A 19208-nucleotide genomic window follows, 5' to 3' on the forward strand; every position below is an offset into this window, starting at 1 on the left:
TTTTGGGTTTGAAGTTTGGATAGGTTAAGGAAGTTCTAGCTAATCAATAACTTACATAGATTAAAAAGATAAGTTTTTATGACCTAAACAATGTTTTAAACTTTTGGAGACAAAAATTTATACATTCGCTCTACTAGAAATAGGTTATACTATAAATATGGTTCTAACGTTTTTATCAATGGGAAATGATATTTTCACATATAAACTTTTATATTTATTTTATATTATTTTTTTTATTTTTTTTAAAGTGTAATTTCTTTTACAATTATTTTATTTTATAATATATTAAATGAATATAAATGTCTGTTATCCTATCATTATTCTTATAAGTAATAAAATGAAAGAGAAAAAAAAATCAAATGTTTAAAAGTTTGTCGTTTATTTTACTGATGAATTTACTGACATAAAAATTTACAAGTAATAGGAGTTATAAATTGTCGATAAAATTTAAAGATGAAATTGATTATCAGATATATTGGTTATAGGTATTTTAAATTTTAAAATTTGTCACTAAATTCTCGATGAATTTGTGTTTAGTAACAAATTTGTTTTAATCAATAAAAATCGTTAGTAATTAGGAAAATTCTTGTAATGCTTTCCTTTTTCATCCATTCTTAAATAACTCCTATATTCTCTCGTCATCTTTTTTCTTCCTATCGAAACTTCTCCTTTCTCCACCTAGTCATTGTTGTCTTTCTCTACATCTAATGCATCACGACTTGTACCCAAAAACACCACCATTAGAAGCATCACCACGTTTTTGTTTGTTTCCCAATCATGTAAGGCTCATTTCTCCTAAATCACTCAGGCTTCTTCCCCTTTCCAATTGTTAGTCGTTGGACCTCTTTCCATCACCATAACACTTCTCCTTCCTTCACTCAATCATGAATACGATCCTTTCTTACATTCTAAAATCCATTTTTTGTTCTGAAACTTGAGGAAGAAGAGGATCTTGTGACTTAAACATATATTGCATGAGAAACCAATGAATCAAGCACAAGTGGAGAAGAAGAAAACGTTTGCTTTCTTGCTAATCAAACATCAGAAACTATAAAATCAAGCACAAGTGGAGAAAAAGAAAAACTTTGCTTGCTTGTTAATCAAACATCAGAAACTGAAAGGCTAAGTAATTCTTTCCAATATGAGTTTGTTGATAAAGGATAAATTTTTTATGCTTTCAATGAAATGCGTGAAAAATCCAAAAGGCTATTTTTTGAAATCAATATGACTAAAGGAGAAAATAAATGGCTAGAAAATAGAGTTAAATGAATAGAAGAGAATAATACAAACCTCTAAATTGTTTTAGAAGGTTCGTATATGATTTAAAAGTTATCTCATGGTTATGGAACTCAATTGAAAGGAAAATTTTTTGAATGTGAATCTTGTAAAAATATGAAAGGGGAAATTAATATCTTGAAGAAGAAATTGCAAGGTTGACAGTTGGAAAATATAACCTCAATACCATTATAGATTCTTAAAGAAACGTAAATGATCAATCTGGTCATGGTTTTACTCATGTCAGAGTCATAATTAGGAATATCTGTTATTGGACAAAAACCAAGAAAGGGGGGGTGGAGGTGGTTGAATTGGTTTGATACTAAAAATTAAAACTTTAATCTTTTTCTCTTAAAAATAAAAGATTTTAAAATTTTTTACTTTATTTTAACCTAGCAATCCCAATAGTAAAATAAAGAGTGTAGAGATAAAAGAAGATTTCATACTTATTTTATATTGATTCAAATAAATAAATAAATATATAATCACACATTCCGTTGTTAATCAACTCAACTATAGCGATTAATCAAACACTACCAAAATTGGAAATTACAATCACTATTGCATTAAACAATTTAGAATATGGAAAAAACACATATCTTGAATGACCCCAAGAGATGAAGAAACACTTTTTTTGAAGTCATAAGGAATGAACACCTTATTTGAATCACACAAAGGATGAACACACATTTCTTGAGTCACACAAGAAATTAAGAAACTCCTTTCTTGAAACTACAATGAATGAACACCTCCTTTGAACTACACAAAGGATTACCACACCTCTCTTGAATCACTTGATATTTTTTATTGCTCAAAATTACGTGAATTAGTAATCTATTACTCAACTCATTCAATCCCAAAGGAAGATATTTTGTTACTACAATAACGGTTGGTACACTTGCCAAACGTTCATCAAGTGATGCAATTTGCTTGAGACTTTTTCCTTTTTCACTATGAGATAAAGTTAAAAGTTGGCTTCAGTCACAACCTCAAGGAAGTATTTCTACATGGGAGAATATGGCTACAAAATACTTTGGATGCATTTTGATCGCCAAAATAGAAAAGCTGGGATTTTGGAAGTTAATACTTTGGATGTTATCCCAGTCCAAAACAAGTTCTTAACACAACAGATCACTTATTTGTCTTAGAAGTTAGGAAATATGCAAGCAAACAATGTTAATACAACATTTCAAGTGTGTGATTTTTGTGGAGGAATGCATCAAAATGGTGCATGTTAGGCAACTCAACAAGAGGTACAAGTGAATGTAATGGGACAACAACAAAATCAGTTTTCTACCAACCTTAATGCAAATTGGAGGCACCAACAATTAGACCTTGAAACAATCCAATCCAATTTAATCAACTAAGGCCTTCATATCAATATCAAGAACAACCTAACAATCAAGGAAACAAGATGTCCACATTAGAAAATGCCTTAGAAAAGCTAACTAAGCAGACTTCTAATTTCATGAATGAGACAAGGACTAACTTCAAGAACCAATAAGCTTCAATCAGAAAATTGGAGAACAAAATTGGTCAACTTTCAAGACAAGTCTCAAAGATATCTTCTGGAACATTTCCTAGTGACACCATACCAAACCCAAGGGAACAATGAAAGGCAATTCAATTGAGGAGTGGAAGAGTGTTAGAGAAAGAAAAAAAAGAATGAGATAGAGAGAGAGAAAAAGAAAAAAGTTGATGAAACAGTAGAAGAGAATGAAGAAAATGAAGCTGAGAGAAAATGTGAGGAGAAGAATGAGGGAGAAAAAAAATCAAAAGAGTGGGAGTAAAATGCGTGAATATGTCCCTACAATTTCATTCCCCCAAAGGTTAAAGAAGCAAGAACAAGCTAAACAATTTGCAAGATTTATTGATGTCTTTAAGAAGCTCCACATTAATATCCCATTTGTTGAAGCATTGGAGCAAATGCCAAAGTTATGCTAATTCATGAAAGACTTGTTGTCTAAGAAAAGGAAGCTTCAAGAAGATGAAACAATAATGCTCATAGAGGAGTGTAATGCAATAATTCAACAAAAATTACCTCCCAAGTTTAAAGATCTAGGAAGGTTTGTCATTCCATGTGAGATTGGAAATATAATGGTGGGTAAGGCATTATGTAACCATGGAGCAAGCATCAATTTGATGCCCTTATCCTTTTTTGAAAGGTTGGGTATTGGAGAAGTAAAGCCTACTATGATAACTCTACAATTGGCCGACCGTTCAATGACTTATCCTTATGGAATTGTGGAAGATGTCTTAGTGAAGGTGGATAAATTTATCTTTCCAACTAATTTTGTCGTTCTTGACATGGAGGAAGATGCTAAAGTCCCAATTATATTAGGAAGACCATTTTTAGTTATAGGAAGAGCATTGATAGATGCAGAACAAGATGAACTGATGTTCAGAGTAGCAGATGAAAAGGTCACATTCTCTATAAATGAAGTAGTGAAGCATAATTTAGACAAAGAAGATTGTTTCAAGGATGAAATGATTGATTCTCTTATTTCAAGTATCATCTTAACTCTAATTTCTATGTTTATTCAATGACATTTTCTAAGCATACTGTGAATATCTATTTGTGATTACTTGTTGGGAAACTTCACACAATATACAATGAGATTTGACACTATGACACTTAAGGAAGATAATTTTTGAGATGTACATAAATAAGATAAAAAATATTTTTTGTTAGGTTTCTATGGTGACACTCATTACACTTGGTTACTAGAGAATTGTTTGTTAAAAAGATTAATATATATATATATATATATATATATATATATATATATAAAATAAAATTTGAGTGTAAATTGACACCCCTTTGAAACTATATGCTTAGTTGGCAGGTAAGTGTCTTCTAAGCTAGGAACCTAATAAAAAATCCTTTATAAAGTGAAACTAGAACTCAATGGTTAAGTTTGCTTGTCTAAGGAGTCAGGGATAAACAAGTTCTTAATAAACTCATGTGGATAATTATAATTCACACATCAGTTGGAAATGGGAGGAATTTATATGAAAACGTATGAAATTAATTCTTTAACATTATTTATATTATTTGAATTCTCATCACTTGTTTATGTTCATCATTTCACTTGATTTTTTTGTTGCTCAAAATTACATGAATTAATAATCTAGTACTCAACTCATTCAATCCTAGAGGATGATATTTTGTTACTATAATAACGATTAGTACACTTGCCAAACGTTCATCATGACCTTTTGTTTTTATTATCTTAATTAAGATACACAAATTACATGGCTTTAATAACTAAATTTATAAGTCTTTAGTGTAACTATGGAATCCAAGCATTCTTTAACACTTTAAAAACTTTCCATAAATCTCTTTAACTTTTTAACAATTCTCCATAAATCATCATTACCAAGTCTTCAACTTTACTTCATTTATTATCATCATGATCAAAACTTTACTTAGTCTAATGTTTATTGCAAAAGTAAAACTCTCTCAAAAGTTTCTAAGTGTTTTATTGCTTGAATTCTACATTTTGACCTATGACCTTCTATTTTTACTATCTTAATTAAGATACATATATTACATGGCTTCAACAAGCAAATTTATAAGTCTTTAACATACCTTTTGAACTGAAACATTAGTTCAACAGTTCTTCATAAATCATTATCATCGTTAAGTTTTCAATTTTTCTTCATTTATTATCATCATCACAAAAATTACTTTCTATAAGATTAAAAATAAAATATCCATATTCTTCTTTAATCAACAACTCACACAAGAAAGAAAAAGAAATTACAGAATTTACAAAAAGTGTTCATATACATCTCTAACGTGTTTCTATTGTATAAAAAAGGGTTATTATGTGAATAAGTGTTCTTTTAGAAAAGGTGAAGTGCTCAAAGGCAAATACCATGGATTCCAAAAGGAATAAGGTAGCCATTTACATGAGAGAACCCACTAATAAGAAGCTCCCACATAGATCATGATGATATTGTTCCTAATTAAATGTTTTGATTCTTTGAATACTTTAATGGTTGATTACATTAAATGTATGTTCTATTGGATATTAAAAAATGTATAATTGATTCCAATACAAATTTAATATTTTTCTACAAATATCTTCATTGTAGAAAACAATTTTGTTTGTTTTGGTGTAGTATAACCGATTATTAAGTAAAACAATTGTACAGTAGGGACCGGATAACGCCACGGGACCGGTCAAAGACTAGTCAACCGATGTCACGTGACCGGAAGCTAGGAGCTAGGACTCATAGAGGGTTGCCACCCCCACAGCAGCAGTGGTGGACGGACGGTCGTGGCAACCTAAAGACCAGTCAACCAACATCACATGACCGGAAGCTAGGAGCTAGGGCTCACAGAGGGTTGCCACCTCCACAGCAGCAACGGTGGACGAACGGTCACGATAAGGCATGACAGTCCAGAGCAGCGTCCCACGAGTCACGGCATCGGACGGTTATTAACAGCGACCGGTCGTGTCTGCATGACTGTTGAAGCCACTGCGACGTCGCAAACTAAGATGTTGGGTAAGAGATAACGAATTTCGGCCACCCGGTGAATCCGTGATGGGTGTTAGGAAAAGGTGATTAGAGTATGACAAAACACAATTAGAATGATTGGGCCATAGATTGGGCCGTGATTAAGGAGTAGGTAATTAAGGGCCCATAATGAACACTATAAATACAAGTCAAAGGTGAAAGGTAGTTGGTTACATTGAATGCTCATTTATTCCTGCTTAGTCAAATTCCTTTCCTATTCCCATCCCTTTTTTTATCACTAACTTGGGCGTCGGAGTGCCTTTAGCAGGTACCCGACCGGTCTGAACAGAAGCATGCGAAGTCAAGGAGAGAGTTGGAGGACACGGGTTCGGGACACCCGATAGTCTAAGAGGCGAGCAGGAGACAGAGAACATCATCCGGAACAACAATTATTTGTCATCCTTTTTGCTTTAATTGATTATGAATGAATTAATTTTTTTTTTTAAAATTGTGTGTTGTTTTAATCGATTATCAATCCATTAATGTTATTCATTGTAACTAATTATAATATCTATTTTTTCAAAATTGAATGCATTGAAAGTCCTTTGTAGAAATGGGGGATAGTCCTATCTTGACTTGGTAAGATTTTTCTACTCTAAACTTCCTCTTATCGAAGGAGTTTTAATTCCAAAGGTATGTTAAGATAAAAATCGTTTAGAGAGTAGGCTGTCTAAAGTAATCCAACTTTTGAAGTTTAACAAACAATATTAAACAAAATATTACTATGTAGAAAAAGGTTGTTTGAAACAAAGTAGTGTCTAGTCAAGAAGCATCTTATAACGTCTGAAGCCAAGACTTGAAACAATGTTTTCTAGACCACACTATTTAAATAGATTAGAAAATCATAAATAGTGTCTAAGAATAAGTGTCTCACATTGAAATCTCTTAATAGACTATATGAGAAAAATAAGCTAGCCTCTTATGAAAACGGAAGTTTAAATCTTATATATAACATTAAGAATTAAAGCGATGTTTCAATTCAAATAATGTTATATGATGAAGGTTGAAAAACAGTGATTTTCATATGTCAATTTGGACCAAATTACACCCTTTACTACTCGGAACGAGCTTAGAATCAAGCAAAACTCAATAAATGAGCCTGGAGAGAGTCAAAAGTTGTTTTTAGCGATTTTATGCTTATTTTGCATTGTTTTGTAGCTAATTTGAGAAAAGTAAGAATGGAGTTGAAGATACAGGTCGTTGACTCAAGAAAAGAGCAGAAAAGTTGAGTTTTGAAGAGTCGACGTACCACCCAACGGCACACTTAAACCGCCGGGCGGTCCAGGACGAGGAGTAGGCAGCATTTCATGCTGAGAGAAACCGCCGGGCGCTGGCGGCAGGTTGTGGCAAACCACCGGGCGGCACACTTAAACCGCCTGGCGGTAGCACGCTGTACTTGGGCCTGATTTTGACGCGTTCCTCACCTATAAATACCCCTACTACGAATTCAGAGTCATTCTTTTGACAGGGGAGGACGACCAAACTTAATTTTGCTCTCTAGAGAGGATCTCTTGGATGCTTAGGCTCCTTTTCATCTTTTCTTAGGGTTTGCTCTTTCATTCTTCTTCCATTTTTCATCTAGTTTCACCATGTCTATGGTGAACTAAACCCTATTGTTGTTGGGGAATTCAATGTAATCTTTTGATACTCTCTTTTATTGAAACTATTGATTATTTATATGGTCTCCATATGTTTTGATTGATTATTGTTGGGTTATCATCTGTGCTTAAGGCTTTTATCGTTTAACTCATTCGATATATTGTTGTTTGTCGTTATTGACATGGGGACATGCGGCAATGACATGAACTGGTGAGTAATCTCTTGATTCTGCAATACCACCTAGGGATAGGGGTAGGATGATCAATTGCGCTAACTTCTGTTTATAATGCGGTATTAATTACTAGGGGAGGCTAGGGATAGCAAGCCNGTAATTGATATTAGGCCATTTTCGCCGAGGGATCGGGTTAAGGGGAGGCTAAGAAAGTCGCATAACAATTGAATCAATCTAATAATCAAGGGTAGTATGTAAGAGAGAGTGGAATATATGAAATTGTTAGTACCCAACAACATCCATTCATCCATTATTTTCACTTGTCAATTGAATCAACCTTTATTTTGCATGTTAATATTTTTGCTCTCAAACCCAATTTATTAATTTTAATTTCTCAAGTCTTATTATTTTAATTCACGCGAACGAGGAAGCCATACGAGTCTCTTGGGAAAACGATACTTGGTCTTACCATTTTTATTACTTGTACGATTTGGTACACTTGCCAATTTGACAACATTATATCAGGCAAAGCCTTCTATAGAAGAACATCGTCTAATAAGTGACCATTCAATGGTTTAGTCTAGAAGAAAATACATCTTATGATTATACTTGATGAATATACACAAACAATGCATTTATTAGTGAAATGACATATGGCAAAATGTCTTAAAAACGCTACAATGCTTAATGCTTATCAGTGTTAAAAAAATACTTAATGCACATACGAAAAAATTACTTCGATATTTATATACTTTATTTTTTGATATACATACAAATCAATAAAACAAAAAGATATGATCAGAATCACAACACTCAAGAAAAAGACGTTGCGAGAGAAAAAGAACATTTTGGGAATATTTTCTTGAAGTTACTTATTTTATCACATCAAACTTCACATCGAAAGACTACAAAATCTTCAAAAGTCAACTTGTTGGTCTAACGGTCATCTTTCAAGAGGATATGTGTGTGTCTGTGTCTGTATGTGTGTGTTTGTGAGTGTGTGTGTGTGTCTGTGTCTGTGTGTATGTTTGTGTGTATTTGTGTGTGTGTCTATGTGTGTTTGTGTGTGTGTCTGTGTGTTTCTCTGTCTGTGTGTGTGTGAAAACTAAGAGTGATGATAATACTCGGTGAGATCCTGTAAATGCAAAACTAGTGTAATCTTAGAAAAAAAGTTAGTGAAACCCTTTAAGAGAGAATTGGACATAGCTCAGATTGAGTGAACCGGTATAAAAATATGTGGTATCCTGCTTTTTTATTGACACGTTTTCCATTTACTTATATCATTACAACCTAGTGTCTAATCATCCTAAAACTCTTGTATTCCATCATTATAAAATATTTGACGCTTTGTGAAAAGAATGTAAACAAACACTGTTTACCTCCTATTTCGGTTGTGAGGTCAAGTCACTCCAAATATCTTCACACTTTCTCCTTAGGCGTTGTCCGGTTGTTATCTCAAATCTTCTTCTTCATTTCACCGTCCGGAGGTGTACTTGCCAAAGGTTCTCTAATGCTTAAGTCAGTTGACTATTTGTATGGTAATCTAAGATCAGTAATAAATGCACAGTAAATGTCAACCACCTACCTCTTACCTTTAACTTGTATTTATAGTTTTCGTTATGGGCTTTAGATTAGCAAAACCTTAATCTAGGCCTAATCACAACCAATCACTCATAATAAATGTTTATCTTAATCATAGCAAGGAATTTGACTGATTGTGACCGGCTGGCCATGGCACCGGTCGCTGATGTCTTGTCCTGGTTGTTCAAATACTCTTAACCGTTTACAACTTCTTGTTCATGTTTAATCGTCTAATACAAACCTAAGGTGACCGTTCGAACCTTCTAGTACACCTCCCATTATATTTTCCTTGTAACTTCCAAGGTGGAATGAGTTAAAATTTAAATTGACAAATACATTTAAGCATAGGCAAATGTTGATAAGCTAACGATTGAATGAGACTCTTTCTTGGAGATGGAAAACTTCAATAAAATTTTTGTATATCTTGATTATTTTAGAAATTCAGTTCTCTTCGAGGTGCATGTATAAGACAGTTGTTGGTGTCTAGGATGATATGTTGTTCATATATGCACCAAAAAATGGCATTCAATTGCATTGCCCTACTATCTTCTCAGATGTCATGTTCAAGGCAAAAAGATTGTCTGCTTGTCATCTTTGTTTTCCTATTTTGTTTTGTTTTGTTTTTTTTTTTGAAAAGTTTACCTGTAGAGTGAAGTTGGAGGGTGAAACTGCAATTATAATGGAACTCTGAAATAAAATTAGAGAATTTGCTCTAAAGAAAATAGAGATGATTAAGAGAAACAAGCAATGATTGTTTAGAAATGAAGAACAAGAAGATGTCCATGACAAAAAAAAAAAAAATCTTGCTTAATAAGTTCATTCTGTTCAATAACCCGTCCAAGAACAATAAAAAAAAGCTTCTTATTCTTTTTGAATTCACTTTTAATTATAAGTAGTTTTTATTTGTTTTCTAGATAATTTTATTAAAAATTTGTCAAATAAAAAATCATTAAATTTAAATAAAAAGCTACTTAAAAAATAGTTATTTTAATTTTAAAAAATAAAAATGAAAAAAATTTATATATATATATATATATATATAATAATTTTAAATTTGTAATTTTTTTTTTCGTATGTCAAAATAGAATATTCGATTTATTGTTTTCTAAACAAGTGAAATTATTTATCATTGTTTCATTTAAATATATATTCTTTATTTTAATTGACAGAATTGTTTCTGAAACAATTATATAGTAAAGCATTTTATTAAAAAATATAAATAATTTAAATATATTAAACAGATTTTATTTTTCAAAATATGTAAATAAGTTAAATATAATAAATTAACAAAAGGTTACTATTCTTATAACGAATTTTAATTCTTTTTATATAAATTTAAATTTATATAAGAAATATATTTTATTTTTTTAATAATCCCGTACGATGGCAACCTTTTATTTATTAAATTCAGAGGATTAAACCTTCCTGTCATGTCCAATTAAAGCAAAACACAAGGATATAATAGGAAAAAGAAAAACACTAATTTTCCATTTGCCCAACTTAGTACAGTGAAGTTCCTCAGTCCTTAGTTAGTCCCATCACCCAGATCAAACTGACTCAGTTTTCTACACCAACAGCAGCAACACGCAAACTACACCTACGATTAGGGTTTCCGCCATTCCCCAAATATCCATCTTTCAAAAATTAGGGATTCTTCGGCCATGACGGACGGCTATTGGAATCGGCAACAGGCGCTTCTCCCCCACTCCGGCATGCTCAAGCGACCGCGTTCGGAATATGGTTTTTTTCTTTTTCCTCGATTTTCTTCGTCTTTTGGTTTTCTTTTGTGCAATTTGCCCACTTTCTCTTGAATTGTTGTGAAAGTTTGCAATTTTCTGTTTCGTTTGTAAATTATTTGTTATTTGGTTGTCACAATTTGTTTGGGCGTTGAGTGCCAATTTTCTTGCGCTTCAAACGGTGCTAATTTTCTCGCTTGTTCTCGCTTATTAGGGCTGCGTTTGAAGTGGTTCTGTTGTGGTTTAATGCTGCCTGTCTTTCTTGGGTCCTTTCGTTAATTTGTGGGGTGTTTGTTAACTTGTTTTGGGATCCTGGTGTTTTTGTTGGAAGACAATCGATCTATTCTTCTTGTGTAGAATTTGTTAAGGTTTTGTTAATGTAGAAAAACAAACGCGCTTTGGACTTTAGGCATTGCATAGGGTTTATACTTGGGGAGAGAATTCAATTCAGTTCTGGGATACTGTTTATTTGGATTTGCTTTTGTTTAAGATATTGGAGAGCCCAAATAAGTTGACGCCTCTCTTTTTATTTTTGTGTCTGTTTCCTTTGCTACACAGTTTTGGATTGGTTTTCGGGGAGGGGGGGAATAATACTTTTGTTCATTAATAAACTGGACAAAAAATGTATGTTTGTTGACGTTAATCAGGAGTGATTGGAAGGTTGCATGATAATTTCATTTGAAAAAATCTCAATTGTCGAATAAAAGGAAAGTTATATATTAAATAAATAGTTAGTAATTACAAATTTAGTTGTAAGTGAGTTACTTTACATATTGTAGATATAGTATAAGCCACCTGGATTTCATTTTAATTGTTCTCCCATTCTATTTTGTCTTGGGCTCTCTGCAGTTTTTCTCCATGCTGTCAGTTCTCATTGTATCCACCGTGAAGAAATTTCCCTTTGTATTGCCGCATTGATCTTTGAGAGAGCTATATCACACACCCACTTATACACATTCACCTTTTCTCTCATTTCCCTACATATTTATGATTGTAAACCTGCTAATTTTGTCTTCAATCTTCCATTTTTACATTATTTTCTGATCAAAATTTTGAAAATCCACATATTTCAGTTCATTTCAAAAAAATAGAAAATCAACTTTGAAACCTCAAATTCCTCTCCTCTCTCTCTTGAATTTCTCATTGCTGTCTTTCTTGGTTTTTCCACTTTTCCTACTTCTGTCACCCTGGCTTTGTGAGTTTTATCTTGTTCACCATTGTGGTAAGTTGACAGGGGAGACTCATGTAGTATACCTAGAATGAACACGTTTTCTTTCATTGGAAGGGGAAGAGTGTATTGGTCTATTTCCATCTTCTGATAAGAGATATTTGAATGAATGTGGTTCCTATTAACCTGGTTACATTGTTGATCTTTTTTCAAATTGTTTTCTTCTAATGACCTTTAAATTAAATTTATTGCTATACTAATTTTTCTTTCCGTTGGTTTAGATATCCTGATTGGTGAATTAGTTAATTTTATTTTATTACGTACAATTAGGCTTATTAGGTCCAGAAAGTTTAGTTCATGAAAGCTTGTGCTGTGTGGTACTTTTTCCGTCTAGTTCTTTTTAAAACATTTTCTGTTTATGCCAATTTTTGCTTTATTAGTTCCTTTTAATATGTTGGATCTTGATATTCTGATGGTGCATGAGTTGACAAATAATGATATCTTTCTGCTGTGTCAGCAAACCATGATTTGGGTTTCATAAAGCTGCACCAAAAATGGACATTCTTCTATTCTATTCAGTCTATAGCAGTGCCAGTGTATGAATAGGAATCATATATGATGGAGATTTTTTAATATGGTGCTTACAGCTTTAGTGCTCTTTGCTATAGAATCGATTTGTATCAATTATATTTTTTTTAATGTTATTATTTTATTTTTTCATTTCAGATATGCCAGCTTCTGGTCTGTCTTCAGGTAATGAGATTCATAATTATATTGCTCGTGATGATGACCGTACTGTTCACCGAATGCTAAAGGACACAAAAACAATTGGAACTGCTTATGACCGCTACCTTCAGAGTGGGGTAACACTTCATCTTGCTGTGTTTTCTTAAATATTTCAGTGTTGGTTTTTTGGCACTTTCACTACTGCTCTTTTGGGTGTTTCACTGTTTGCTTATGAGATCGTGCGTCCTGTTTGTTTATACAGCAGGTTTCTTCATTTGCCTCTGGGGAAGCCAGTACTGTTGGTGGTATTGGGTTGGCTAGGGGTGGTGGTGGGGGATTACCAGGCCATTCACTAGCTGATCCTGCTGTTTTGGGGCGTCATGGAGGTGCTGGTCCAGATCTACCACCAAATGGACGGGGTGTTAATTATGGTGGTCAGCTACCTGTAGATGCCGTTTCCAGGCCTGGACCTGAGACGGTACCTCTACCTCCAGATGCTTCTAGCACTTTGTATGTTGAAGGTCTTCCATCTGATAGCACAAGAAGAGAAGTGGCTCGTATCCCTTTTATTCTAAAGCAATGTTTGGGATTTTCATCTTCTTGCTTTTCATTTATTTCCGAGTTACATTGATTTAAGTTCTGTTATTCAAATTCCTTGACATCACCTTAGATATTTTCCGCCCCTTTGTTGGATATAGAGAAGTGAGACTTGTGAGCAAAGAATCCAAACATGTAAGTGAACTGTTTGCAACAGATGCTTGCTTGTCATCTTTTGGTTATTTAGTTTATTGGTAAAAAATTGCATCCTCTTTGTGGTGAAATGGCTGTTCAATGCAGCGGGGTGGAGACCCTTTAATCCTTTGTTTTGTGGACTTTGCAAATCCAGCTTGTGCAGCAACTGCTATGAGTGCCTTGCAAGGTATCATTTACAATTGCCTTCTGATATATAAGTAAATTATGTTTTGGTTTTATAAATTACATGCCTGCATCATTTTAAAATGAGATGAAATATTGATGATTGTTATGAATTGCAGAGCATTCAGGCAGAATTTATTGTGCAAATAATAGAATCAGATGTGAACATTCTGCTCTATTCTTTTTTGTTCCAGCCCCTAGTGAAACCAAAATGTCATCCACGCCTGGATCTTATGTTGTTCTGATCATTTAAAATGCCTTCTTTTTTTGTGGAATTGAATTTGAACCCCATTTCTTGTTATGCTTATATCAAAACGCACTAAAGACAATCCATATGTCATATTTTATCCTATTCTACGCACATGTCAAACACTGCCTTTGCATGTTTAAACTAATGGCTATTGTTGGGAGCATGTTCCCAATGATTAAACTGTCAGAAAATCTATAAAATATCTCAACATTATTGCATGTTGGAATATTTTATAAAAATTTGATTACCTCTTGGGAGTAGTTTTTGTATTTCATTATTTTCTTTTGGTTAAGCTATAGGAAGGAGGGAGACGTTGAGCTGAAACCTCATGTTTTTTAGACAACACAGATGCTTAATTTATATTGAAAAAAATGGAATCAACAATACATAGAGGAGATTTCGTATCCTCTTATCATAAATATGATATGGGAATAAATAAAACGTTCTTAATAATACATATATAATCTAGATATTTTTTATGACAAGATTTGCAGTATAACACCCCCTAAAAGCTAAAGCATTTAGGTCACATATGTGCCCAGCATCTTGCAAATATAAACAATTCTTGGTCTTCTTAAAGACTTGGTGAATATGTTAACCAACTATTCACTAGAGCCGAAAAAAATCTAGTGATGTCTCTGGCTCAAATTTTTCTCATATGAAATGACAATCACCTCAATATGTTTGGTCTTCTCATGAAAGGCAAGATTAGAGGAAATGTGTAATGCTACCTAGTTGTCACATTTGGTGCATTTGAGAAATTTTATCAAATTTAAGCTCTTTAAGTAGTTGTTTTAGCCATGACCTTAGAGGTGACTAATGTCATTGCTTTGTATTCTGCTACTTAACTCGATCTTGCCACACATTTTGTTTCTTGCTTTTCCACAATAATAAATTACCTTCAACAAGAACACAATACTTGAAGTGGAGCATCTATAGCTTGGTGACATTACCCAATCATCACCAAAATACCTAAATCTTTCTATTTCCCTTGTCTTCATAAAATGAGGCTTTTTCTAAGAGCATTCTTAATATATTTCATGATTTTTACGACTTCATCCCTCTGGACTTGACAAGGAGAGTTCAAAGATTGTCTTACTGTGCTCACCGTAAAGGTGATGTTAGGATGAGTCACAATGAGGTGATGTCAGGATCAAAATATGGTTCTCCTTGATCAAGTGCAAGTGTGACTCCCAAAACCATTAGTGTGTCCACAAGCTTAGCATTTGAATATCATTGTTTTGTCTAAATATGTCCAGAGCATATTTTCTTTGATATATGACCAAACCATCCTTGGATTGCGCAACTTCTATACCAAGGTCAAGTGTCTAAGATCTTTTGCCTATAACTTTTAAGCAAGATATTATTTTAGTTGGACAATACCCTCCTTATCATCTATGATAAAAATGTTGTTCATATATACAATAAAATAGATACATCCTCAAGGATAATGGCAATAAACTAGAGACCTACTTGGATAACTCGCCCTAAACAACAAATCTAGGAGGTCCCACTATGGAGACTTTCTCATCAAGATTACCATGTAGAAATGCATTTTTTATGTTAAGCTGAAGCAAGAGTCTAGTGGTGTGGTGAATAGCCATAATGGAAAAGAAAAGTCGAATAAATGTCATTTTTGTAGCAAAGAGAAAGTCAGTATAATCTTGGTCATAGATTTTGTCTGTATCCTTTGGCAACTACATGTCCTATTTTAAGAGTGTACAACCATTGATTGATCTGTCAGTTGGAGGAACTAACTCCCAAACTATTCTGAAGCAAGAGTCTAGTGGTGAATAGCTATAATGGAAAAGAAAAGTCGAATAATGGTCATTTTTGTAGCAAAAGAGAAAGTGTCAGTCTAATCTTGGTCATAGATTTTGTCTGTATCCTTTGGCAACTACATGTCCTATTTTAAGAGTGTACAACCATTGACACCCAACAATTGATCTGTCAGTTGGAGGAACTAACTCCCAAACTATTCTGAAGGGCATAGATCTCATATATCGGTGCTTGTTGGTACTCTGGGTGAAATGAAGCTTCATTGGGAGAATTAGGAATAGGAGTACAAGATATTGAGGACAAACAAGTATAATGTGTGATGGAAAGTCGATGATATAAGGCTCCAGACAACACATTAAGCTATACGAAAGAGATACATTGGGTTGAAACCGTGTGTTTTTAGGCAACACAAGGCTTTATTTACATTGAAAAAAATGGAATTAGTCCAATAAATGGAGGAGTTTTGGTTTCCTCTAATAATAAAGATATGATACAGGAATAAATCAAAATGCCGTTCCTAATAATACATATACTGGTGGAAACACGTGAGCTTAAGTGCCTATGCCCACTTTTTTATGATGATAAAATATAATTTAAAAGTTAAACTTTATAATAATTATTAAAATATAAAATATTAGTAAATTTTATATATAATAGTAAAAAGTTCAATACAGAAAAAAAATAAGCAGTTACAAACTGTATATACTAAGGAAGCAATATAAAATGGATCCTTTTAGGTAGTTTTTTTTTTTTACAAACAGTAAAATAAATAAGATTGGCTATATTCATAAGGGTAAAATGGGTAATATAATGTGTACACTAAAAGAGCAGTTACCAATAGAATCCTCATTGTTAATAGTTTAGATGGTTAGGTAGTTTTTTTTACAAATAGTAAAATGAGACAGGTTATATTCATAAGAGTAAAACAGGTAACATAATGTGTACACTACTGAGCAGTTACAATTACAATCCTCATTATTCATAGCTATAGATAATCTTGATATTTTTAATTATATAATATTTGTTCCTTATTTCTATAATTTAAAAACTTTTATATTTAATTAGGATTTAAAATTTGTATTAATATAACTATGTTGGTAGTGAGGCAAGGAAATTTTCAAGAGCTCATTGTTGTTTTGGTTTTGGGTAAATTAATGGGGAAGGGCATACTAGTCTCGATTTCTGTACGGTTTCCATTTTTAGTTAGGAACACTTGATTTAAGAAGTTGGAGGAAAATGTATTCACTTCTAAGAGTTGGAAGGTTAAGGTCGTTTGATCAACAGGATATTTTGAGTCTTACTAACATATGCTTTTGATTACTGATGCTACCTCTACTCTAACACGGACATGTTTACCTTATTTAGGACATGACGTCTAAGAAGATTGATTTAGTAGCCTTGAGTGACTCAAAAGTTATCAGTTTGAGGGAAAGTAGTTGTGGTAAAACGTGTTTGAGACAAAGAAACAAAAAGGAGTGCTTTTAAAGCCTTACATGGATGTAATAATTCCAAAATTAAGCAAGGCATCATAATGCTAGAGATGAAACAAAAAGTTAAGTGAATCTAATCTGAAGCTTTTGAATAGTTTTTCATATATCTTCAAATTAAGAATGAAGAAAGCAACGTATGGAACTAAGATTTCCAAAAAAAAAATAGAGAAGTTAAATGAGAGTTTTGGAACAAGTTAGATGTATTAATGAAGAATAAGAAATTTTTGGTCATAGATCAAGATATCAAAGAGAGTTGAGAGAATTCATTTTATAAGCCTTTTAATAATAGGCGATGATTGTCTTGTAAAATGGAAGGAGTAATATACGTAGATGGCGTAAAAAGTTCAGCTTACTATAGTATAATTCATAATTCTTATTGGATAGGTGAAAAGAGGTTTTAAAGGGTGGATAATGGTAAAATTGTTTGCCAGATGATATCCCTATCTAAGTTTGAAAGTGTATATAGGAGAGCATGGTTTTGTTTGGCTTGCTAATTTATTTATTAAGATTTTGAGATATACAACAATGCTAGGTGAAGGTATGCTTAACTATACTGGGGTATGTTTAGAATTGTTAATTATACAGGGGTATGAACTTATTGAGAAAGTAGTTGTGCATGAATTAAAGGAAGAGGTGAGTATTGAAGACAATCAATTTGTTTTTATGCGAGGAAGGTCTACAATAGAAACCATATCTTTTACTTTAGATTGATGGAATGTTATTGAAAAAATGCTTGCATGATTTTTATTGACTTGGAAAAAGCCTATGATGGAGTGTCTTGAGAAGTGTTATGGAAGACTTTGAAAAGGAAAGGATTTCACAACACTTAAGCTATGTACAGGACATGCATGGTAGTCAAAATTGCGCTTCAACCCATAAGATGTTCGGGTGTATGATCTTTTTCCCCTTCCCTGATCTGATGCTGTTTACTGACATTGTGGTTGATGTACAGGTTATAAAGTTGATGAACTCAGCCCTGAGTCCAGTCACTTGCGGCTTCAGTTTTCTCGGTATCCTGGTCCAAGAAGTGGACCTGCATCTCGAGGTAAAAGATGAGGTTGTTCTGATAGGCCATTTATGTGTTATGCTCATCTGAATGTGGATGGTTCTTTATACCATGTATTGGGGGCGATACTCCATATGCTGTTTTATTTGTTCCCTCCGGATATTAGGGCATTTTAAATACATATAGGCTGAGATCAGAGTACAATTTCAATTAGAAAAAAGTCTAACAAATTCGGATTTTAGTACATGTATTCAATTACTCTGCTGTATCATTATTTGTTAAATTTAGTATATTAACAGATCTATGGTAGCGTTTACTGTGCTCCCCAAATGACTGTTTATTGGTTATCAAACATTAACGTTTCATCCGGTTATGCAAATTGGGTGGACTGTAATGTAATGTTAGCTTTTCCAAAATCTTTTTTAGACATCACAACGTGTTCGTGGTTATATAGACCTTCCATTTGTGACACGTTTACTAGTAGGCTATTGTTTTCTGCACCCTATTACTACTGACTGTACCTTCCATAATAAGAGGAAGCTACTATCATTGCTGTGGAAGAAGAAACAAAGTTTGAGAACAAAAACTCATTTCAATAACAATAACCTTTATTGGGAATATATTTCGTGTCTTTTGGAAAGCTATTTTCGAAACATATTTTATGTAGGGATGTTCTAAAAAAATTATTACGGAAGATATTATAAATGTTTTGAAAAGTTTGTTCCAAAAATCCAATTTAAAAAATTTGGAAAATGTTTCAGAAAGTTTCCAAAATACAAATCTTGAAGTCACTTTTTTAAAAGACAAAATGATAATTTTGAAAATAAACCAATAAAATCATGTGGGCAAGAACAAATGTTAAAAAAAAATAATCATTTTTATTAATAACTGTAGTATATATATATATATATATATATATATATATATATAATATGATATAAGATAAACCAGTAATAGAAAAATTATCTCACCATATTTTAAACT

At 32.8% G+C, this 19208-nt stretch overlaps 1 protein-coding gene across 2 annotated transcripts; it reads left to right on the top strand.

Moving 5' to 3' along the window:
• Positions 1-10639: 10639 nt before the first annotated feature.
• LOC106772712 (RNA-binding protein 1) lies at positions 10640-18536 on the top strand. 2 transcript variants are annotated; one of them, XM_014659280.2, is made up of 6 exons: positions 10640-10894; positions 12785-12921; positions 13050-13341; positions 13455-13516; positions 13622-13703; positions 18171-18536. In XM_014659280.2, exons 1-6 carry the CDS (start codon positions 10816-10818, stop codon positions 18272-18274), a joined length of 756 nt encoding a protein of 251 aa, XP_014514766.1. In that variant the 5' UTR covers positions 10640-10815; the 3' UTR covers positions 18275-18536. The 2 variants fall into 2 exon arrangements, with proteins under 2 accessions (XP_014514766.1, XP_014514756.1); XM_014659270.2 differs by having other exon boundaries at positions 10641-10894; positions 13047-13341.
• Positions 18537-19208: the final 672 nt, after the last annotated feature.

Source organism: Vigna radiata, chromosome 1, assembly GCF_000741045.1.
Source record: "Vigna radiata var. radiata cultivar VC1973A chromosome 1, Vradiata_ver6, whole genome shotgun sequence".
Lineage (NCBI taxonomy): Eukaryota > Viridiplantae > Streptophyta > Magnoliopsida > Fabales > Fabaceae > Vigna > Vigna radiata.